Consider the following 25,760-nt stretch of genomic DNA (forward strand, 5'->3'; position numbering starts at 1 on the left):
CACTAAGCAAATCTTGGTACCTACACAGGTAGCAAGCAAGCAAACCAGGTCCCTTAATTCAAATTCCAATTCTCTTTTCTCTTCTCTATACCCCATCTCATGGTGCCTTGTATAGGCTCTTAACCTTTTTAATATCACGAATATCTTTAGCAGTCTAGGGAAGCCTACGGATCTACCTCAAAATGATGTTTTTAAATGCACAAAATAAAACAAATACTATTACAAAGAAAACAAATCATATTGAAACAGTTATCAAAAAAAATTTAAGACAAGTTCATGGGATCAGATAATTAATTGCACTGGATTAGAAATCAGGGAGGCAGAGGCAAGATGACTGAGTCACCAGAGTTCTCCAAACTCATCTGAATACCTTTAAATAAACAAATTTTAGAGCATCAGAATGCACAAAAAGACAGAGTGGAACAATTTTCCATAAAGGCAGCTTGAAAGGTGGACAACAGGGGTCCTGATGCAGGGCAGAGCTGGAGCTCAATCACAGCACAGGATTGGCCAGCACAGCACAGGAAACCAAAGCCAGACCACGAGGGTCTCTAAAATGGCAGCAGTAACAGCGATCTCCAGCTCTCTCAGCCCACAGAGGCCGACAATTCAGCAGGAAAGACTTGGCACACCAGGGTTTAAAGGGAGTCCCAGCCCAAGATTGTGCTTTGGGAGTCACTGAGTCAACAGCAGAGGAAGTAGAGCTGTGGTTGCAGCAGTTACCTCAGCACAGACAGTGGTGATCAGCAGGAAGCCCACAGGTAGGGGGGGCCTGGCAGCTGGTCAGGAGGAGATTGCAGAGACTGTTACACAACTCTATTGCTTTGCCCATAATCGGATCTTAACAGCAATGCTGGCTCAAAGTACAGGTCCCTGGAAGGCTCTCTGAAAACACCTGCACAAAAGCTCCTAAAGTTTGGGACATTACATCCTCCCTCCTGGAAATAAGGCCCTACTTAACAAAGTGTTAAAAGCCAAGTGACAGACTGGGAAAATGAGCAAACAACAGAAAAGGATTCTGACCATAGAAAGTTACTATGTTTATTGCAAAAAAGATCAAAAACACACTCAGAAAATGGTAACAAAACCAAAGTTCCTACATCTAAAACCTCCAAGAAAAATAAAAAATTGGTCTCAGGTCATAGAAGAGCTCAAAAGGAATTTTAGAAATCAAGTAAGAGAGGTAGAAGCAAAAGTGAGAAGAAAAATGAGAGTGAATCAGAAGGAAATACAAAAAATGAAGGAGGAGAAGAATGCCTTAAAAAGCAAAATTGGAAAAGGAGATATAATAGCTTACTGAGGAAAATAATTCCTTAAAAATTAGGAATGAGAAAATGGAAGCTAATGACTTTATGAGAAATCAAGATATAATTTTTTGAAAAGAATGAAAAAATAGAAAATAATGTGAACTATCTCACTGTAAAAGCAACTGATTTGGAAAATAGATCTAGGAGAGATCATTTAAAAATTATTGATCTACCTAAAAGCCATGATCAAAAAAATAAAAAGAGGCTGGACACCATCTTTAAAGAATTATCAACCATATCAATAACAAAACTAACAAATAATATGCTAATTCCAATAGATGCAGAAAAAGCTTTTGACAAAATACAGCACTAATTCTTAATAAAAACACTAGAGAGAATAGGAATAAAGGTAGTTTTCAAGCCATCAGCAAGCATTCTTTGTATGGAGAAAAGCTGGATGCATTCCCAATAAGATCAGGATGAAATAAGGATGCCCATTATCACTATTATTATGCATTATTATTATTATATTAGAATTTTTGGCTTTAGCAATAGGAAAAGAAAAATAAATTAAAGGGATTTAAACTATCACTCTTTGCAGATATGATAACATATTTAGAGAATCCTAGAAAATTATCCTAAAACCTAACTGAAGCAATTAACAGTTTTAGCAAAGTTCCAGTACATAAAATATATCCTCATAAATCAACAGAATTTCTATATATTACTGACAAATCCTGGCAACAAGAGACAGAAAGAGAAATTCCATTTAAAATAACTGTAGACAAAATATCTGAATATCTACCTGCCAAGACAAACCCAGGAATTATATAAATATAATTACAAAACACTTCTCAAACAAATAAAGTCTGATTTAAACAATTAGAAAAATATCAATTGTTCATGGATAGGCCAAACTAATATAATAAAATGGTAATTCTACCTAAATTGGTCTATTTCTTCAGTGCCATACCAATCAAACTACCAAAAAATTATTTTATAGAGCTCAAAAAATAATAAAAAAATTCATCTGGAAGAATAAAAATGCAATAATATCAAGGGAATTAATGAAAAAACAAATACAAAAGATGGTAACCTAGCAGTAACCAACCTAAACTATATTTTAAAACAGCAGTCATCAAAGCCATTTGGTATTGGCTAAGAAATAGAGTAGTAGATCAGTGAAATAGGATAGATATACACAACACAATAATCAAAGACTATAGCAAATCTACTATTTGATAAACCCCAAAACTCCAGCTTCTGGAATAATAACTCACTATTTGACAAAATTTGCTGGGAAAACTGGAAAATAGTATGTCAGAAATTTGATGCTTATCTACATCTCACACTCCATACTAAAATAAAATCAAAATGGGTACATGATTTGGATGTAAAAGGTGATATCATAAGCAATGTAGGAGAATAATCTAGTATTTGATAAACCCCAAAACTCCAGCTTCTCAGATAGATTCATTGTTTCACAAAAATGGCTAGAAAAAAATGAAAAACTATATGTCAGCAACTCGGCATAGATCTTCATCTCATATTCCATACCAAATAAGGTTAAAATGGATACACGATTTGAGCATAAAGGGTAAAGAGATAATTTATCTATAAGATATTTGGAGAAGGGAGGAATTTATGACCAAAGAAGAAGTAGAGAATATTACAAAGTACAAAATGGATAACTTTGATTACACTAAATTAGTGTAATTTTTAAATTAAAAAGATTTTGCATAAACAAAACCAACACAAACAAGATTAAAAGGGAAGAACAAAGCTGGGGGAAGAAATTTTTTACAGCCAGTGTTTCTGATAAATGTCTCATTTCAAAAATATATAAAGAACTGTGTTAAATTTATAATACAAGTCATTCCCTAACTGATAAATGGTCAAAGGATATGAACAGAAAATTTTCAGACGATGAAAATTAAAGCCATTTATAATCATTTTAAAAAATGCTCTAAATTAATATTGATTAGAGAAATGCAAATTAAATCAACTCTGAGATACCACTTCATACCTCTCAGATTGGATGATTACAGGAAAAGATCATGATAAATGATGGATGGATGTGGGAAAATTGGAACCCTAATGTCTTGATGGTGAAGTCATGAAATGATCCGACCATTTTGGAGAGCAATTTGGAACTATACCCAAAGGGCCATAAAACTGTGCATACCCTTAGATCCAGCAATGCTATTACTACATCTATATCTCAAGAAAATAATAAAGGAGGGAAAAGGACCCACACATGCAAAAATGTTTATAGCATCTCTTTTTGTAGTAGCAAAGAATTGGAAAGTGAGTTGAGGAATGGCTGAATAAGCTGTGGTATATGGAAGTAATGAAATATTATTGTTCTATAAAAAAATGACGAACAAGTTGTTTTTAGAAAGACCTGCAAAGATTTATACAAACTGATGCTGAACGAAACAACTAGGGATACATTGTACACAGTAACAGCAAGATTATGTGATGGTCAACTATGAAAGATTTGGTTCTTCCCAGAGGTTCAATGATTCAAAGCAATTCCAATAAACTTTGGATAGAAAATGCCCTCTGCATACAGAGAGAGAATTATAGAGACTGAATGTAAATCAACACATGCTGTATTCACTTTTTTTCCCTTTTTATTCTGATTTTTTTTCTCTTGTAGTTTTTCCCTTTTGTTCTGATTTTTCCCTTATAGCATGATTCATAAAGAAATGTGTATTTTTAAAATTAATGTAGATGTGTAACCAGAAAAAAGAAAACAATAAAAAGGAAAAAATGTTTAAAATAAAAGAAATTAACAAGGAAAACTGTTCTGATATTTTAGAACTAGAGGGTAAAATAGACATTTAAAAGAATCCATCAATCACCTCCTGAAAGCTTTCCCAAGATGAAAACTCCCAAAAGGATTATAGCCAAGTTACTGGATTAGAAATCAGAGGCCCTGGTTTTGAGTCCTGGCTCCAAACTCACTAACTCTGTGGCTTTGGGCAAGTAACTGAGCTTCAGACTTCTCCTGTGTAAAGGATGATAATAATCTCAAGGGGTTATTGTGTACAGAAAGTTCTTTATAAACCATAACATATATGGAATTAGGAGATAGTATAATTATTAATCCCAGATGCTACTTTAATGACAACATAGTTTGTGACCTGAGGACTATCTGTTGATTATATATTTATTTATTCACTCAGTCAAAAAGCGTTTATTAATACTTTTGTCCAGGCATTATGCTAAGAATTAGGGATACAAAGACAAAAATGAAAAATAGTCCTTATCCAGAAGAGATTCTAGAGTCTATTCCAATTTTTGCTTTTATACCAAGGGGTTTCAACATATCTGTTGACTATCTCTCAAATACCCTAACCTCCTACTCTATCATTTTCAGTTCTTGTGACCTTCTCCTCCACTCCATTCCACCGTAATGGGAATGATCAAATGCATCTTGCCATCATTGTCTAAGGTCTGGATTCTAAGATCAAAAACTCTGCAATTCCTTTATCTGATAATAGCCTCCAATCATAACATCTCTTACTCACCTTTGCCTCCTCAGTCTGCTCTTCATCTTCACCAAGACCTTCAATCCTTGTGCCCTTCAGTATTTTCTCAGGCCCTCACTGTGATTTCACATTCCTCTCTTTCCAAACTCAATCCTTAGTTAACCAAGTCAGCTTTCTCCACACCTTGTCCTACTCTTAAAAGGCTTATTTCTTTGCACTATCTCTACTCATGCCTTGTCAAAGGCAATCCATCCTTGGTTTTTTCCACCATCTACCTCTTCCCCTTCTCATTGTTGCTGAATTTTTTCACTCATGTTCAAATCTCTGAGACTCCATTTTGGAGTTTTCTTGGCAAAGATACTTTTTTTTTTTACATTTTACAAGTGAGAAACTGAGATACACAGGGGTCAATGACTTCCCAGGGTCACAAAGCTGGTAAGTGTCTGAGGCAGGATTTGAACTCAGATCTTCCTTAATCCAGCCCTGGCCCTCTATCCACTGTATCACCTACTTTCCCTAGAGTCAGGAATACTTTAATTCAAATCTTAGACATTACCTGTGTGACTCTTGGCAAGTCACTTAGTCCCTGTTTACCTCACTTTCTTGACCTGCAAAATGAGGATAATAATACCAAAACACTTCCAGGGTAGAAAATATTGCACTGGGGCCAGAAAGACAAATGGCATCTCATCATATTTTGTTGTGAAGTGACCAAAGACAAATCTCTGACTTTCAAAGACTTGGGCAGAGAAGTTACAGATAGGCTGGAATTTCTAGTGGGTAAACTTTACAAAGCATTTTCTCCACAGCAATCCTATAAGACTGAATTGATCAACTGACTTATGAAATTATTAAATGGGGACAGGAATGCCCAGTTCTTTGGGTACTTACTGAGAAAGGCCACAAACAACAGCAGGAAATGGGTGGCAGGCAAATTTAATAAGGTATTGAGACAAGTCGGGAAAAGCTGGACAGAGGAAGATGATGTAATTCAGGACCAAGGAATGGGATGGTAAAAGGAGGCAGAGTGAGAAAGAGGCTGGGAGAAAGAAAAGCATAGAATATCATTTCTGTAACTATGGATTAGAGTTGGAAGCATTAAGCAACATGGACCCTATGGAGATGGAAGAGTGCTTGGGGAGGTGGAGGAGGCAGGATTTTGAGTGAGTTTCCCACATCTCATCCAACATTTAGGGTTTTGGAGGAAAACAGAGTCTTATCTCTGCTATTTTGGGGTTACTTCATTAATACCTCAAAATCATTTCAAAGTTATCAGCATCTATTTGATGTTCTGCAGGTATAGAAATATGGAGGTTTGGCACTTGTCAGGAATTTACAACTAGAACCTTGACAAACTGCATCTAAATGTGTTCCCCTAATTCAGTACTATCAATAATAATCGTTAAAATCAATTTTAATTAATATATAATACAATTTGTAAATTATGTTCCTTTGATTTTAGAGAGGGCAGTTTATATGTGACTTACAGGTTCCCCTTTGCAATCTTATTTCCTACTAAAATTTATTCTAGGCTGAGAAGCTAGGACTGGGGTTGGGATAAGGGGTGAGGGGGATTAGTCAACAAGACCAGAACAATATAAAAGTTTAATGAGCTAGCATTTAAATAGCACTTTAAGGTTCACAAAGTCCTCCATAAATACTGTCTCATTTTTGTCTTCATAATAACCTAGAGAGAGGTTACTAGTACTGTCTACATTTCACAGATGAGGAAACGTAGTTATTTGCTTCAACATAACTGGGGTCGGAAGTTGTCTTTGAACTCCAGGACTCCTGACCCCAGTCCAGCACTCTGTCCACTGGGCCATTAAACACCCTCTACAAGCTATTCCCCTCCTGGACTGAGTGCCATTTTCAGCCTACCTGACCACATCTTTCTTTAATTCAAATTATGCTGGGAACACTGGATGCAGAGATTTCAATGTATATAGTGTTGGTATTATTGCCCCTATTTTACTTAAGAGAAAAATGAGACTTACAGAGATTGGATGACATGCTCAAAGACACACAGGAAGTTAAGTAGAGAGTTAAGATTTGAGTCCCCTGGTTCAAAATCCAGCATACTTTCCACAAAAGGCAACTGACCTCCCTAAGTTCCTCCAGTAAGTTCCCAGAAATGTGCTCAAAGGGGACCAAGTGGAAGTATGGGTTAGAGTGAAGCCATTCCCAAAGTTTGAAAAACATCAGAACACATTCTTTCCTATCAGGGAGGACATTTAGTTCATCTTCATACATTAAAGAACATATTTTCCCCCTTACGTTCTTCCAGGTCAGAATTTGACACATTTCCTGCACTTACTCAATGACTTGGAATTCCTAGATCTTGTCTAAATTTGTCATCCCAGAACAAAAACCCAAACCTGAGCTTATTTATTACCTAGCCATCCACTCTACCCACTCCACTCCCAGAGCTCTTCTTATCTCCACTCCTTTTAATTCAAATGATTCTAAGTGAGCTTTAAAATCAGAGGGAATGCAGGGACCTGTGGGTGGATGGATTTCAAGGAAAGGAAAAATCATGAATGAGGGCAATGGGCAGAGGATGACATTGTCCTCCCCTTAACTACCACACGGGGGCAGCCCGGGGAAGAAGGAGGAAGGATGCAATTTAGAGATTTTACATCCACATCTGCCTTAGGGGATGGGTACCTCCAGCAGCACTTTGCTGAGAATCACAGTCTCCTCATCTGCAAAAAGTTCATGATGCTATTTGTGCTGCTTACATCTCAAAGGTGTAATGTAATTGTATGAGCGCTATAAAAATGTGAATCATATAAATACCTTCCCTAAGTAAAATGTAATCTACTCCAGCGCTGGAATAAGAGTGTGCCACAGTGGGGATTTTGGATCTATGAGATGGATCAGCACATACCAAAATAAGGGTGTGGTTCCCATTACACTAACCACCCTTCTAATAAACTCTGAAAAGTTTCCCCAAAATCAAGGTTTATACTTTGCAGCCATCATTCTCTTCCCTTTTTTGAAAATCTGGATAGCATTTTTGCTTCTCCAAACTCATGGTTCCTCTCCCATTTTCCACATTTTATTGAAGATTAATGATAGTGGTTCAACAATTACGTGTGACTATTTCTTCAGTATCCCAGGATACTGATAATAAACCTGTTAACATGGAATCACCACGGGAATCTAGATGTTATAGTTAGAGGGCTTTATGGTTCATGAAATCTTTATGTGCACACTGTTTTGTGTAATTTTTAGAACAACACTACAAGGGAGTTACCACAGGTGTAATTTTACAAATGAAGAAACTGAGATTTCCAATGCAAGTGACTGATATTTATGAAGCACTCAAAATTTTGCAAAGCATTTTACCAAAATTATTTTCTTTGATCCTCGTGGCAATCTTGTAATGTAGGTATAATTTTTAATCACCATTTTACAGATGGGGAAACTAAGTCTGAAAGCAGTTTAAAGAATTGCTGAGTCAGACAGATAGCAAATGTTTGAGATGTGATTCAAATTCAGGTCTTTGTTACTTCGAATTTAATACTAGCCACTATTCCAAGCTGCCTCTACTACAAAAAATTGCTCATTGCCAAAAAACTAGCAAGTGTCAGACAGAATTTAAATCCAGATCTATCTCAGCTCTGAGTACAGAACCCTTTTCCTTAGTCCACAAGAAAAAATATCATTCGATCAGCATCATTTTATAGATTATTCATTTTTGTGGAAATATAGGTTTTTATTTAGAAGTTCTTTATCTCAAAATGGAATGGTTTATCCATTGCATGTGATTCTGAGACAGTAGTCATGATGGTGGTTTGTTGGGAGTGTAAAGAGATGGTTGAGTTGAGGTTTTATATGTTCTAGTGTCATGAAACACCAAAATCTTTGAAGAATTGAAATTGCTGATGAGTCAAAGGAGGAAGAAAGGTGCATGATGGACATAAACAGACTCTTGACTAAAACAAGAAGTGGCATAAGAGGGATGATCTAGGAAACATATGATCAGAAAAGAAGATGGGTCAGTAATATAGCAAGAATGAGGTATAGTAAATGAATTATCCAAGTACAGCACTGATATCTGTGAAATGTTTACAGACCTAAAGACCAAAGATTAAAAGTTAAAACAATCTAGATACATCTAGTCTGGCTACTTTATTTTACAAGTGAGAAATTGAAGCCTGGACTGATTAAATGACTTGCCCAATGTAAACCCACATTATCCATGCAGGTATTGAAAAACAAAAACAAAATTTGAATTTAGATCCTCTGAACTCAGCTTCAAAATTCTGTCCACTGTTGCACACTGTCTTCCAATGGAAGGGCTCTCTTACACTGGAAAGATTTCAAATAATAATAGTTTGTCTTTGCATAATGCTTTAAAGTTTATAAAATAAAAGTAATTAGTATAACTCTAGGCACTTGATCCAGGAAGCTACACTTCCCTCTACCATTACTACCACCTCCTGAAAAGCTTACAGTGAAATGAGTTTTTTGGGAGAAATTTTATGATACTTTATAGATGCTGTGGATAAGTCCCTTGACACCCCCCTATTGGATGAGTTTGACTGTCCGAGCCCATTGCCAAGATAAATGTTGTTCCAAAACAATTATTTTGGAAGAGGTCCCCTTGAATTAATGTATAAAACAGAGCCTGTAGACTTTTTGAAGTCTGTCCTTTGTCTTTTTTTGAAGAGGTCTGAGATTACAACAGAGCTAAGAGCAGACCTGGTTCCGGGAGAGAAATTCTTCTCCAACATCAGGACCCATTAATGGAGCAGAAGAGAATGAGTTACCTGACCCTCATTCATATGGTCCAAGCCTTGGGGAGCAGTGATGTAACCCCACAACCACGTGCCGGCCACAAAGAAGGGAACTATGTGGTCAGATGGTAAGAGCTCTTGAGGGGTGCCTCTCGGAGAGTCTAGAAGCCCTAAGTTTATGAGTCTTTGAATCTGGCTTCATAGTCAGAGAAATGATGGGCTGGGGCTGCTAGACAAAGAAGCATCCTGGAGCATTCTGGAGACTCCTCTTTTACCCTATAGAAACCTATCCAGATACTAACTCCTCTGAGGGCTTGGACTCCCCAAGAAGGGAATCACACTTACCACAACACAGATAATTTCCATCAAAGTATCAGCTGGAGACAGACCCCATATCATTTACTCCTGCCCTACTATGACTTTAGTACCTGGCAGTCGGGGCCAAATGTGAAAATCCTCTCTTCCTGGATTGGTAAAGAAATTCCTTTAGAACTTGGGATTGCTCTTAGGCAACTTCTGAGAATGGCAATGTCCAAAAAAAATCCTTATCTAGTGAAAAGGCCAGATTTTAAGATCACATCGCCCAAGAAATGCCCCTTCTCCAGCTAAAAGACCAAAAACCAAGATTTATTCTTGCAAGAAGGGTTATCCTCAGGAACTCTCACCAATTGTTTGTTTGCTGCCTCCCCAAAGCTAGTGCCAGGAATTTGTCAGTTGTCTAAGAACTCTCCTGTTGAGCCATATGGGTAAGAGCATAGGTAGCTCCCAGATGCTTCTGTCTCACACATTGGATAAATAGCTCCTAGTTGGGAAGATTCCCCATCCCAGACCAAGCTATGCTCTTAGCTCTACTGTACCGATAAGTCTTAAGAAAAATGAAAGGAAAAACAAAGGGGAAAGAGCAGGCCAAAAGCGTTTGGAGCCTCCCTTTTGTACATGCCAGCACAAAATGGTTTTAGCTTCTAAAATGGCCTATCCCACACTAGTTAGGACTGTCCAGTTCACCTTGGGGTTAGCCTAGATCAGAGAAATCTGATCTCAGAGAAGGCTGATACCTTCCAGTGGAAGACACATTCAAGGCCCAAGCAAAAGGCAGGAACAATTGTATGTAGATAGTAAGGTCTTGGATCAAGTCCATTTTATATAAAATGGAAAATGATATTTGTGTAAAGTGCTGATCAAGGGAGCTCCCTCATCATCTGGATAATTTTGAAGACCCTTTCCATCTCAGTCCTATAATATGATAACTAAATGATATCTCAAATTCAAAGCCTTTCTAGGCATATCTCATTTTTCTTAAAAGATATGTTCCTGAAAAATCATATGAAATTACATTTTTTTAATTGAATGAGGAAGCTTATAATCTCTTAGGAATACAAAGTACCCTTTTCAGAAGCTCACTCTTTAATTCATTCTTGCTAAGGTAAGCTGTCTCTTAAGATAGGGGTCTGGGGTCTCTTAAGGTAGGGCCCACAACCAGAGCATAAACTTAAGTAACAGATCCAAGGATATCAGTTTGTGGACCTTGTCCTTATTGTATCTCAGCTCCAAACCATTCTGTGTAATGTAAAACTACAAAACTCGGGAAACCACATATGAAACTTCCTTTATTTGGGGTTTTTTATTTTATTTTTGAGGAAGAGTAAGCCTTGAAGCCAGGAGAAATGAATTCCTATTTGGGTTCCAAGACTCAATTGGTAAAGTGTTTCTTTCAATTTCTTTCAGTTTCCTCATTTGTAAGACAGAATTATCCTGTAATGTTTAAACTACTTTGGGAGAGGCAAAAGCCAATTAGCAAGTAATTTTTAAAGTGCTTTAGAAAAGTGAACTATCACTTGTCGTGTGTTTGTCACAATTGTACTACACTGAAACTTACTTTCTCTCTCTAGACTTATTTCTTGGGATATAAAATAAAAATGTTTCTCTAGGACATAAACTCACAAAAATTCATAACACTCCCAAGTGTAGCTCAGCCAGATTAAAATGTAATTGGAAAATATTTAACAAAATAAAATATGATAAAACACAGATAACAGTAATACATGGTTTCTGAAATCAATATGTAGACTTCAGGGATCCTTAGGTATCATTTCATGGTTTCTGTTTCTATTAGAGTTTAACACCATTGGTCTAGATCATTGCTCTCCATTACCAATTTCATATTTGTTAACAAATAACACTAATTTATTTCCACTGTCTGTGTTCCTCTTTGAAGATTTGTTGCTCTAATAATATAAAATATTATTAGATAAAAGGCTACAGAATAAAATTAACTATAAGACAAGCAGTTTGATATAGTGGAAAGAACAATAACCCTGGAGTCAGAGGACCTGAGTTCAGAGACCTTTATCTATTTGTGATCTTGGGAAGTCACTTAATCTCAATTTCCTCACCAATAAATGGAAAAAAACAAACTAGATGAGGTCCATTCCAGTACTAAAGTTATAATCTGTTCCCTTCCACCCATTCCTATTTAATGGGAGATACCTGGAGAGAATGGTTTTTAAGGTATCATGAAACTGCAATGTTCTATTCCTTTTCTTTTATTTCAAGTCAAGTCAATATTATGTTTCAGGCACTGTGCTAAGCTCTGAGGATACAAAGAAAAGCAAATCCATAGGGTCTGCCCTCAATGGGTATACAATCTATTGAAGAGATGCCTTATAAATAATAATATGCAAACAAGATATATACAATATAAAATAATCACAGAGACAAGGCACTCCCTTTAAGAGAGATAGAGAAAGACTTCTTATAGAGAATAAGATTTTAGCTAAGACCTGAGGGAAGCCAAAGAGGTCTGAAAGTGGACATGAAGAGGGAGAGAATTCCAGTCATAGAGTACTGCCTGTGAAACAGTTAAGGAATATATACTTTGACATATTTAACATGCATTGGTCTCCTGCCATTTAGGGGAGGGCGTAGGGTAAAGAAGGGGAGAAGTTGGAACAGAAAGTTTTGCAAGGGTCAATGCTGAAAAATTACCCATGTATATGTTTTGTAAATAAAAAGCTATAAAAAAAGAGTTAAGGAAGTTCAGTTTGATATCTGAATGGAGGAGGAGTAGGGAAAGACAAGGCAGGGAGACCAACCAGCAGATATTATAATCACCCAGTTGTGAAGTTTTGAAAACCTGAACCAAAGTGGTGATAGTATCAAACACACACAAGATATATGGTGAAGGTAGTATCAGTAAGGTTTGGCAACAGGATGGATATGGAGGGGTTGGGGAAGGATGCAAGAAAGAAATTGATAAACTGATAAATTCAGTAATATGTGAATAGGTATGAGGTCATGACACTAAGTAGTGAGCCTAAGAAATGGGAAGATAACAGTGATCTTGACAGTAATCGGAAAAGTAGGAAAAGGAGAGGTTTTTTGAGGAGGAGATAAGGAGCTCAATTTTGGACAGGTCAATTTTTGAGAGATCAAGCAGGAGAACTGAGAAAAGGCCATTAGAAAAGACAATTAAGAGATCATGGGTAAACATTTGGAGAGAGCAATTTCAGTTAAATGATGAAATCTGAATTCAGACTGCAGAGACTGCAGAGTTAAGAAGAAAATAAGAGACAAAGAAGTGAGAACTCCAACTGTAGATGGCCTTGCCATGTAGTTTGACCATGAAAGAGAGAAGAGGTAAAAGAAAATAGCAGGGATGGATAGATCAGGTGAGATATCTATCTATCAAGTGATAGATGAGGGAGACGCAGGTGTGTTTGTAGGCAGCAAGAAAAGTAGATGGAGAGATCAAATATTAATGAGAGAGTGGGGATGATCTCTCTGTCAGAGAAGATAGGATGAAATAGGGTCATTTGTGCATAGAGAGCTTTGGCTTGGCAAGGCAAAGAGCCACTGCAGATGGCATGGTAGATAGGATGCCAGGCCTGGAAACAGGAAGATTTATTTAAATAAACAAGATTTTACTAAATAACAATAACAACCTGGCATATAGTAGGTACTACATGAATGCTAACTGCCTTAGCTATTAGCTTAGTTAATAAAAGCTAATTATCTTTATGTAAGAAAGTGGCAAAGAAGGTGGTAGTAGTAAAAGAACGTCTGAATGATTTAGGATGAAGAGAGGAAGTAAAAGTGAACTCTCCAAATTACCTCAATTTTTTTCAGTGAAATATGAGGCAAGATTCTCAGCTAAGAAGATGAGGGAAAAGGAAGTCAAGAGAGGTTTCAGGAAGAATGAAAGGGTTTGGAAAAACTGTTGTGGAGCATGAGATAGTAAATCAATTAGAGTAGTTGTAAAAATATTGCCTTGCCCCTATAAGAGCCAGTTAAAATTATTTTGAGATTATGCTATATGTATTTGTAGGTACCCAATCAGCAGAGTTTGGGGATTTTTTTCCTACCTTTGTTCAGTAATATGTGAATAGGTGTGAAGTCATGGAAATTGGTAGTAATCTAAGGCTGGAACTTCACAAAACAGCATCACTGATAGGATAAAGGGGCAAAGGACTGAAGATAGCGTTGAATTCATCTAGCAAAGGATAAAAATGGGGAAGGGAGGAGAGATAACCTGTGTCCTGGGTTTATGGTGTGGGAAAGAACTGAGGGGTTGAATGAATAGAGGTCATAGGAAAAAACAAAGGACAGGTTTATAAATGGTAAAAGAGAAAGATAGATAGACAACAAATTATGATCAAATAAAGGAATATCAGACTTCAGAACATGAAAGCAGAACCCTTGTGGATAATAGCAAGACCAAAAATATAAGCATCTCTTCATGAACTCATTACAACTTATAGTGGGATGAGTTATTTCACTCCACTGACCCTCAACTTCTTCATCTATAAAATAATAAAATACTTGATCTTCCTGCCTTGATCAGAGCTGTTGTGAGGACAGTGTTCTGTATATTTTTAAAACCTTTAAACATGTGATTTTCAATTTTTCATGCCTAACCCCTAGCTTTTCTTGGCTCCATTATTCTCCTGACCAAAATGGTCCACTTCTCCCAGGTTTAGGTCTTTATTATCTCCTCCCATGACAAATATACTTTTATGTGTTCATGTACTCTCCCTCATTAAGGTCAAAAATAGTTTACTTTAGTCTTTATATTTATATATAAATTTATATTTAGTTGCTTATTTATGTCCAATTTTTCATGACCCTGTAGACTATAGGAAGCCAGTACTGTTTTGCCATTTCCTTCTCCAATGACCTGAGGTAAACAGAGGTTAAGTGACTTACTTAGAATCACATAGCTAGTAATTATCTGAGACTGGATATGAACTCCAGGCCTAGTGTTCTATCCACTGAGTCACTTAGCATCCCTCCCATGCAGCATGTATTTCATTATTTTAATTAACTTCTTGTTCCCCTCATCTGTAAAAGAAGCTTAGAACAAGTAAATACTTCTTCTAAGGAGGATAGGACTGAGGACTTCCACCTAAAATGTGTTTTTCTCCCTTGATCACCCCTTTCCTGAGACTTCTCTTAGAATAAATGCATACAGTCTATAATACACTACTATGACTTTTCTAGACAAGTTATAAAAAATTCAGGTGGCTACCCAATGATAAGGATTTGTGATCAATCTGGGCAACAGTAACTCAAAAAGAACCTTCCACTAAAGCCTAGGCTCAGAGATAAGAAACCTGGTTCAAATAATAAACAATTATGGGTGATTCTCCCTGAGCCTCAGTTTCCCTAAGTGTAAAATAAATATAAGTATCTTCACTTTCTACTTCCCAAAGAAGCTGCCACAAAAGCATTTTGACAAACTGTAAATTTTTTAGCAAGGGACCAAGTCTCGTCACAGCAAATACCAGAGAGGTAAGTTCCCACTGGTTCTTGGAGACACATTCTGCATCCTCATCTCTACTGTGTGCTTCTCAAAAGTGTGTGGACCTGGCTTCTCCTTCCTCCAAATCCCCATAATGCTCTGATGATGGACAGCGCTCATCAAATGCCCTCCAAATAAGAGTGATGCTCAATGGTCAGTTACCTCCTGATGGTGATCCAGTGACTCTTCGGATGGATTTCACCCACTCCTCCATCTCTGACTGTGAGCTGGCCATGAGGACATAGGAGTCCTGTCCCATTCGATTCTGGTCACATGAGGCTGCAGGAAGAAAAAATAAATCATGAGGGGTTAGGATCAGCAAAGGAAAAAGAGATTGAATCGGCATTTAATAAATATTTATTAACTGATTGATGGATCAAGGGCTTGTGACATTAGAAGCCAAAGAATTATACTCATATTCATTTTTGGTAAAGTCAAATAATTAATAATAATAATAATGTCATTCTTACTTACATAGCACTTTACAAGGCCTTAATCTCATTGATATCTATAAGGCTGAAAGAGGAAATCACCCTTTTCCCTTTCCACCTCCATCCAGCTAACTAGAAGATTATTTTTTTAATTTGTTTTTTTTTAATTAGGTAAAAGAAGCCATTCTTTTCTTCATTCCATACCCAGTCTTAATCACTGATTGGAGGCTGCCTCAGTCAAACTAATACCTGTTAAAGACCTTAGCTTAAAAGGGACAAGGCCCCTCATCTGGGGCCATCTCCAATCATATAGATCTATATTTTGTCACTGGAGACAGATGGCTCCAGAGGAAAAAGTATCTTTTTTCTTTCTTTTTCCCTTCCTACTTCTTCCTTTCTTTTTTCTTCCCTTCTACTTGCTCCTTTCTTTCTTCTTTCTTCCTTCCTTTTTTCTTCCTTCTTTCTTCTCTCCCTCCCTCTTCTTTCTTTTTTGTCCTTTTATTCTTCCTTTTTCCCTTTCCTCTTTCTTCCCTCTATTTTTTCTTCCTTTCTTTTATCCTCTCTCTTTGTTATTCTCTCATTCTTTCTTTTCTTCCATTCTTCCTTCCTCTTTTTTCTTTCTCCTTCTGTCTCTTTTTCCTCCTCCTTTTTTTCCTCTCACTCTCGTTTTGTCTTTTTTCCTTCCTTCCTTTCTTTCTTTCCTTCCATTCTTTCTTCCTCCCCATTTCTTTCTCTTTTTTCTCATTCCTTTTTTCTTCTTCCTTCTTCCTACTCTCTTTCTTTTTCTCTTTGTTTTTCCTGTCTTTTTGTCTATCTCTCTTTCCTTCCTTTCTTCTTGTAGTGGGAGGAAGAGAAAACATGTTTTAATGGGAAAAATCACTAGATTCAGAATCAAGAAGCCTGGGTTTAAGTCCTGCCTCTGCTTCTTTTTAGCTACATTAAACTTGACAAGTCACAATTTCATTTCCATAAATATCAGTTTCCTAAACTCTAGAATGGGGACACTATTTGCTTTGCTTACATTTAGTTTTTTTCTAAAACATTCAAATAAACTAATGCATAGAAAGTGCTTTCTTTTTTTGTGTTTTTTTTATTTGTTTGTTTTTTTCTGATGCAATCGGGTTAAATGACTTGCTCAAGATCACACAGTTGAGGCTGTATTTGAACTCAGTAACTCAGGACAAAGTGCTTTCTAAACCATAAAACTTTATGAAATATGAGTTATTATAAACATTATTATTTTTAAAAGTACTCTTTGTCACAATGATCAGTTAAATTATAGAGAAATAAATGGCTTGAAGTTATTGACAGTCTCAGGGAGGGCCCTACTGATGCACAGCCACTTACCTGGGATGACTTCAAAAACAAACTTCCCAGCTTCTTCTGGATTTGTAGCAATCTCTCTGATGGTGCTCCCTGGTAGATACTTAGAGCCCTGTAAATATAAGCAATGGCATTTTTTTAAAAATCCACATCAGAATGCTTTCCTCAGGACCAAGGCATGGAAAGAGCATTGAACTGAAGTCAGAAGAACTGAATTCAAATCTGGTTGTGTCATTTCCTACCTTTATGAGCTTAAGCGAGTCACCTCACTCCTGGGTCTAAGATTCTATTCTCATAAAATAAGAAAGTCAAGCTAGTTGAGCAGTACAGGATAATCCTAAAGCCTCTAACCGAGAAATTATGTCATCTAGACATATGTCCACTTGAAAGGCCAACCCAAGAGCCAGAACCTTACATGGATCTAGAAGTCAGGCAACACACAATTATTAAGCATTTACTATGTACCAGCACTGTACAGGAGTTAGACTTGTAAATACAACAGGAATTTCCCTCAAGAAGCTTATATTCTATAGAGAGGATGAAATACATTCTCAGATAAATAAAAACAGAATGTAAACAAAATAAATATAAAACTGATCAAAGGGAATCCAGGGAAAAACTTATAAAGGAAGCGGCACTTAAGTTGAGCTTTAAAAGGAACCAAGAATTATAAGAGACTGAGGTGAGGAAGGAGAGAATCCCCATGCAAAAGCCTGGAGGTAAGAAATGGAGAATCATCCATAGAAGGAAATGAGTAAAAGAGTTTGGATACAACATAATAAGTGAAAATTGTGATGAGCGAGTATACGATGAAAATAGGCTGAAATGTATACTAACCTTAGAAAAGTAGGTTGGAGGCAGATTGTGAAGAATTTAAATGCCAAAGAAATTTAGATTTGATTCTAGAGGTGATAGTGGAACTTACTTCAGAAGGAGACAAAGTTGTCAGATTTATACTTTAATAATCATATACTAGCAGTTGTGTGAAGGATGGATTGGAAAAGAGAGAAGCTGGAATCACAGAGTTCAATAAGGAGATTCTTACAAAGATCTAAATGAGAAGTCATGGGGCCTTGGAGTAGGAGGGTTGAAATATAACCAGAGAAACTGGAAAAAACATAAGAGATGTTGTAAAGATAAAAATTGATAAGAGTTGAAAATAAATTTTAAATAGGAAATGAGAAAAGTTGAAGAAAAAAGATGATAACAAGATAGTGAATCTAGATGACTGGAAGGGCATAAAGAGATTAGGAAAGAGAGTGGGTTTATGGAGAAAGGGAATGATTTTTGTTTTGGATATACTGAGCTTGAGATACCATGAGATCTTCAGGAAGAGATGTCTAGCAGATAATTGGAAATTAAGGACTAGAGCTTAAGGAACTGATGTCTGTTGAGTATGTAGAGTTGAAAGTCATCTACATAATAGAACTCAATATGGCTGATAAGATCACTAAGAATGTAGAAAGAAAAGAGAAGAGGGACCAAGATAGAAGTCCCAAAAGAGACTGATAAAGATCAATCAATTAGAGAAAGACAGAGAGAAGAAAAAAGGAAGAGGAGGAGAGGAAAAAGAAGAAAAGAAAAAGAAAGATATGAAGGAAAGAGAGAGAGACGAATATAAAGAGGCATACATAGAGACACAGAGAAAGGGACATGGAGACAGGGAAGAAAGAGAGAGACAGAGAAGGGAGAGAAACAGAGAGAGAGATAGACAGAGAAACAGAGAGAGACAGAGACAGACAGACAGACAGAGAAAAAGAGACAGACAGACAGACAAGATAGAAAGGGGGAGAGGGAGATTGAGAGAGAGAGAGATTCGGAGAGAGGAGAGATTGAAAGAGATTGAAAGATTCATTAATGAATGTTCTCTTCAGAGACTTAACAGAGCATTCTCATGAAAACCCAGGCTCATGTCAATATGCAGAAATGTCAGGGTAGAGATGAGATAATTATCAGTCAAAAGCTCAGAAACCAATAAGGATGATAGCTAAAAAAAAAAAAAAAAAAAAAATTTAAAAGCCACTGGATCCATCAATAAAGACGTCATCGGTGACTTAGGAGAAAGCAGTTTCAGTCTAGTGATTCTATCAAAGCCAAATTACAAGGAGTTGAAAAGTGAGTGGGAGGTGAGACAATAAGAATATTTTACTATTGACTGTTTTGTTGTTTGGGTGATTTTTTCCTCCTGTGAGTTTGTCTGCTAAAGTGGGGAGAAACATAAGAAGACAGATTGTTAGGATAGTTGGAACATCTGAAGGCTTTTCAGCAATGGGGAAGATAACCAGAAATGAGACAATAGATAAGGTGGAGTGACAATTTAGGGAACTTGAAGAGATGAAAGAGTGTCACATAATCCAGAACTCTAAAAAGACAAACATACCTGTAGAGACTGTATGGGTCAATTTTTTTAGAAACTAAAGGCCATGAAGTTAATCTAAATCAATTCAATGTCACTTTTCCTATTAATAAAAAAAGTCTCTGTCCCTGGTGTTATTAAAGGACCATTATTAGGACCATATGTGTTTTACTCAATTAACTTTTTCATAAAAGTTATAAAACAATTCTTTCTTAATAACACTAAATAATTTACTAATTACTATTTATTAATTAATTTTTAATATTAAATAAGGATGAGTAGATGAAGAGACATATCTTTAATCCCTTATTAATGATTAAGCTTATTTTACAAACAATGATATGGTTAAAACCTAAATGCCCCAATTAAGGATCATGGGATCTTCAGCTAGAAAATCCCTTAGAGATCACAAAATCATAGCTAAAGAGCCAGAAAAGAACTCAAGCTTCTTATTTTGCAGGTGAGAAAACAGAGACTCTGAGGGGATATGTTATATTCCTAAGAAAAAAAGGCAACAATGACTAAATTTAAACCAAGTCTGATTCCCAAGTAGAATTCTCCTGTGTGATGCTTCCTTGTCTGCTATTATCTGTAACCACAAAAGAACAATTTGCACCTTTGGTAATTAGACTCTTATTTGTACTTCTTTACCAAAGTTTTAAATGTGGGGGAAAGGTTTACTTGAAATAACATTTTCTACCTTCATTAAAATAGGTCATCCATACCAGTAGATAAATGATATGTTGCAAAGTCTGTTTCAACTTCATATGTTCTACATTTCCCAGGAGGAATGTACATTAAATCAATGGCATCATTATAACAGAGGGTTTTTACTTAAACCAACAAACAACCAGGTTGCTCCAAATATTAAAAGATCTGGAGGAAGTCCTTCAATATGTTGGTTAAATCCCTAAGAAAAATGTATAGAAAGACATATATAAAATGAGATGAGGAAGCATGTATGGGTTACAATCTGTATCTTTGTAGAGATGGTCCCCACACAGGTATCATCACAGATTCATCAAAGAAACACATAATTCATCTTTACACTAGAAATAGCAACCAAATCCTAATTCATTAATATTTTTATTTTTATTTTCTAATGGCCATTGTGCCTGACAGTAATAGAGAGAGAGAAAAAAATTATACCTAAAAACTTTTAAACGCTAGGAAAGAAACTCTAAGCAGCATCACTAATGAGCTATTTAACCGTGGGTCTTGTCTATGGTTAAAGTTCATCTCATCAGACTTCTAGCTCAAAGAATTATGAACTTGGGATCACATGAGCTGGAACTGGACTCTGGACTCTGCCAGAACTAGCTACATGACATTGGGTAAGTCATTTAATATTTCTGAGCATCAGTTTTCTTGTCTTAAGAAACATAATCCAACATATCTTAAGAACTCACCATGTACAAGGCACCATGTTAGGTTCTGGAATTAGAGAGACAAAAATAAAACCATTTTTGCCCTCAAGAAGTTTATGCCCTACTGGGTAATACAATATGGACACGTGTAAATAGTAAGATGAAATTCGAGGAGACAAAAATATGGAAAATCAGGAAAGTATTCTATAACATGTGGACCTTGGAAGAAGTTTAGAGTTCTTATGCCCAAAGGGCAATAAAATTGTGCATGTCCTTTGACCAGTATTGCCACTTCTTAGTGTGTATCTCAAGAAAATCATAAAGGAGGGAAAAGGACCCACATGTAAAAATGTTTGTAACAGGTTTTTTAGTGGTGGAAAAGAACTAGAAAATGAATAGATGAGTAGATGATGAATAGATGAGTAGATGATGAAAAGATCAACTGGGGAATGGCTGAGCAAGTTGTGGTATATAAAGGAATGGAATATTATTGTTCTGTAAAAAATGATGAACTGATTTTAGAAAGACCTGGAAAGATTTACATGAACTGATGCTGAGTGAAACAAGCAGAACCAGGAAGACATTGCACACAACAGCAAGATTGTGTGATATTCAACTATGAAAGACTTGGTTCTTCTCAGTGGTTTAGTGGTCCAAAACAATCCCAGTAAACTTTGGATAGAAAATGCCATCTGCATCCAGAAAAAGAATGATAGAGATTGAATTAAATCAACACATGTTATGTTCACTTCTTTTTTCTGCCTTTTTTTCCTCTCCCATGACTTTTCCCTTTTGTTCTGATTTTCTCTCCCAACACAATTCATAAAGAAATATATTTTTAAAAAGTTAACATACATGTATAGCCAGAAAAAAATAAAATAATTTTTTTAAAAAGAAGTTGAGTTCTAAGAAACTCTTACAGGAGATAGTATATTCCAGGCATGGTAGGCAGCCCTGAGATGAGAGATATAATGCCAAATTTGGGGGGAATGAATAATCCAATTTGGATGAAACAAAGAATGGATAAAGGGAAGTAATCTGAAATGTCTAAAAAAGTTGGTTGTAGCCAAATGATAAAGGGCTTATTTTCCGGGTGACATTTATATTCTATCCTACAAGCAATAAGAAGGAACAGAAAACTTTTCAACAGCAGATTTGGGAACAGGGAAAAAAAACTTTGCATAGCTTGACCTGCATCACAGATTTTAAAGGAACAGATTTCAAAGAGTTCAGGAGAAGTATAGATAGGATCCTATAGGCCAAAATTCTACAGGAGAAGTCAGTGGAAGGAAAATGAAAAACTCTCAAAAATAAAGTTATGAAGGTACAAAGAAAAATAGATATAATTGTTTAAAATGGCTGTGTGGCTACACATGAAACTTGATAATCAACTTAAAATTTTTAAATAATATGTAGAGAAGATGGAAGGGCAGAGGAGTTAACAGATGGATACAAAAGCATAATATAGTCCTATAATAATGTAGTCAGATATACTCTTCTGCTCTGCTACTGACCCCTAAGGAACAAGAGGTCTTCCTATCATCCCTGCTCCTGAACCCTCTCAAGTATGCTATCTCCAACTAGCACAGGAGGATTTTTTGAGGTAAAGGACTTTCTCACTTTTCTTTTATTCCCAGTACTTAGCATACATAGTAATCAATTAATAAATGATATTTTCCTAATCATTCACTCCTGACAAAATGAATAATAATAAAAATATGAAGGAGTATCTGAAGGCCAGTCTTCCTAACTCCAAATCAAATCCTGTCTGCCTCTTAGCGGTCAATGACTTGAATAAAGGCATAGATGGAATTCTTATTAAAACTTTGAGGCAGCTAGCTGTATAATGGACTTGAGTTCAAGTTTTTGTGCTATTGTTGTTCAATCATTTCAGTTGTGACTATTGGATCCCATTTAGAATTTTCTCACAAAGATACTAGAGGATTTTTCATTTCCTTCTCCAGCTCATTTTACAAATAGGAAACTGAGGCAACTTGTAAAGTGATTAGCATAGTGCCTGCCATAGTGGTACTAAATAAATGCTAGCCATCATTATCATCATTATTACAACTCCCAGAAGCACTGTGAAGATTAAATAAGATAATATTTATAAGGCATTTAGCACAGTGCCAGCCATATTTATAAATTATAATAATAATATGAAATGTTATCATTGTTATCAACTCCCATGGTTATTGTGAAGACCAAATGAAATGTTAAATGTAGAATTTTTTTAAATCTTAAAGCACTACATAAATGCTAACCATTATTAATATTATCAAATTTGTGTTGAATAAAGCTGTAAAAATGGGAAGGATCATTGACATACAGAGTCAAGATCCAAAAAGACCAAGGTATTGGAAATTTGATAGAGGCCACTGCAAAGTTATATATTTGGATTCAAATAATCAGCTTCCCAAGAATAAGATGGAATATATGGCAAGATCTGCAAAAGATCTGAGGAGTTTAGTAGACAGCAAGTTAAAATAAGTCAACAATATAGTAGCTATTGTGTAACTAAACTGCAGTAATTTCTCAAAACCTATCTGGAATAGCCTATTTAGGACTACACTGTATTTTAGAAAAGCCATTTGTAAACTGGTGAACATCCAGAAAGCAACCAGAATTGTGAAGAGCCTCAAGTTTGTGCCATGTGGAGAGAACTTGAAGAAAATTGAGATGGTTAGCCCAGAGAAGAGAAAACTTGGAAGGCACGGGTTGGCTGTGGCCAGGTATTTGAAGGACTCTGAAGTAGAAGAGGAAATGAATCCGTTCTGCTTGACTACAGAGGGCAAAGCCAGTAGCAACAGGGAGAAGTTGCCAAGAGGTAACCTTGGGTTAGATGTAAGACAGACATTTGATCATGAAGACTGTTAACCAAAAGTAGATTGGTCTGCCTTCAGAAAAAGAGTTTCCCCTCCCTACAAGTCTTCAAGCAACTTAGTACATTTTGCAAATGTTAATTGTTATTATTATTTGTTATTTTGAAGAGGGGATTTGGAAGAAGATGTTAGTTGGGCTAAATGACACCTAAGACTCCATTCAGATCCTGGGATTTTGAGTGGAAAGACCAGATCTCTATCTTAGTAAGGTTAAAATGCAGATAATATTTACTCTACCTGTTTCACATATTTTTCTTTAAGACAAACACTATTTTTATGTAAAGAATTGTGTGGTCTTCAATCTATTGTCTCTAAAACAGAGATTTTGAATGATTTAATCTCTAAGGTCCCTTTCAATTATAAATGCTTCTTTCTATAAATCTATGATTTTTCACTTTCACTATCAAGTATTTTCCTAGCCAAAAATTCTAAATGAATTATTTAATCAATTGAGCATTTATGAATGTGACTTTAGCCCTGTATTTTTAATAATAGAGAAACAAGGAGGTGAAAAGCAAAGTGAGTTAGTTCGAACCCAGGAGACACAATGACGGAGCTATTGATTCATTCCCTTCATTTCTCCCTCACTCTCTCTCCTCTCTTTTTCATAAAATCACGAATCTCAGTGTTGGAAGGGACTTGAAGAGTCATCTGTCTACTCCAACCTTTAACCATGCAGGAAATTCCCTCTACAATATTTCCTAGTCCCTCTCCTCTCCTTTTGAGAAAGTCAATTCAGACAGGCAAGGAGGATTTTACACTTGGGAAACCCCATGCTACTCCAACTAGAGCATCAGTTTGGCTGACTCCTGACTTTTGTGATTACTGCTCCCATTATAGGTGCTGAAACAGATGGTATAGACTAACCAGAAGGACAAGGAGGTGATCTAGGGACTGCTTATGTAACATTGCCCTAGGAACTAAGCGGAACCAATCTTGTACAAAACTACCTCCTCCACTGCATCTCAATCTGCCTGAAATTCTGGTTGCAAATTTGTGCATTAAGACCCAATTCAAGAATATCCTATTAAAAAACAAAAAAAAAGGCTAATACCCTAAAATATTTTCAGCTAATGGGTTAAACAAATGAGAACCTTGAACATAGCACCATAAAAGCTTTTCAAATTAATTAACTAATTCATTATTATAATATTCCCTTTCCCACCTGGAATATTTGCTTACAAGTCAGTTTCTGGTCCTCTGCTAAGAGGTTCCTTGTTATCCCTTATAAGAAAATCCCCTAAAAGAACTGACCTCTCCCACTCAGACCCATTTCCATGAGGACTTCTATATTCCCAAGTAGCCTCAGTGGGGAATTCTCCAAACTGGAGAATGGTTTACACCCTTTCTTAGACATCATCCAGGTTCTTCACAGAGACAGGGAAGACCAGCAATAAAAAGGATAGCTACCATTTCTATTAGTTCCTTGGGATTTACAAAGCACAATAAATCTAAAGAGGGTATTAAGAATATTATTATCCCCACTATATAGATGAGGGGACTGAGGCCTACAGAAAATGAATCAAATGCAGTTCTCCTGTCTCTATGTCCAACACTTTTTTCACTCCACACCCTCAAAACAACAGGTTAAGCAAGTGGGGAGAGTTGGGTTGTATGGCTAAGCCCAGATCTACATCCCGGCCTCTTCACAAGTCAATACTGAGGCCTGAATTTCTCTTGCCCTTCCCTCCCAGGCTGGTGCAACTCCAGAAGTCATTATTTTTTTTAACTAGGCAACTTCAAAATGGCTTGGGCATGTGGGTAAAGAGACTCACTTTCAGTTCCTCTATCTGGGTTTTAAGAGAACTATCCTCTTTCTAAAATTAGCTTTTTTTTTTTTTCTTTCTTCCTCTCTTTCTCTCCATTCTCAGGCTTTTCTAGGTTCCTGTTAATTACCAAGTCTGGTTGCTCTATTTAGTTCTCTCTTCCTCGTCCATGGATTCACCTTGACCAGCATTAGCAGGTAAATTAAGAATCTCTATCTAATTAATAGGACCCCACATTTTGGAGTTCAGTAGAACCTGTGAGAAGTAAAGGGGCTGCTAAAAGGTGTGGAGCAAATGTAGGTATGGTCAAAGATCAAGGATCAAAACCTAAAAACCTTAAAAAAAATCT

At 36.3% G+C, this 25,760-nt stretch overlaps 1 protein-coding gene across 2 annotated transcripts in view; it reads right to left on the reverse strand.

Annotated features, from left to right (window-relative positions):
* Positions 1–25,760, reverse strand: part of ARHGAP25 (Rho GTPase activating protein 25) — a 95,383-nt gene that overhangs the window by 21,784 nt on the left and 47,839 nt on the right. For both annotated transcript variants that reach the window (XM_074287150.1, XM_074287151.1), the window contains exons 3-4: positions 17,065–17,152; positions 15,449–15,565 (exon numbers count right to left, since the gene is read on the reverse strand). In XM_074287150.1, the coding sequence (XP_074143251.1) occupies positions 15,449–15,565; positions 17,065–17,152 (205 nt within the window). The remainder of the gene's footprint in view (positions 1–15,448; positions 15,566–17,064; positions 17,153–25,760) is intronic.

Source organism: Sminthopsis crassicaudata, chromosome 2 (genome assembly GCF_048593235.1).
Source record: "Sminthopsis crassicaudata isolate SCR6 chromosome 2, ASM4859323v1, whole genome shotgun sequence".
Classification (NCBI taxonomy): Eukaryota; Metazoa; Chordata; class Mammalia; order Dasyuromorphia; family Dasyuridae; genus Sminthopsis; species Sminthopsis crassicaudata.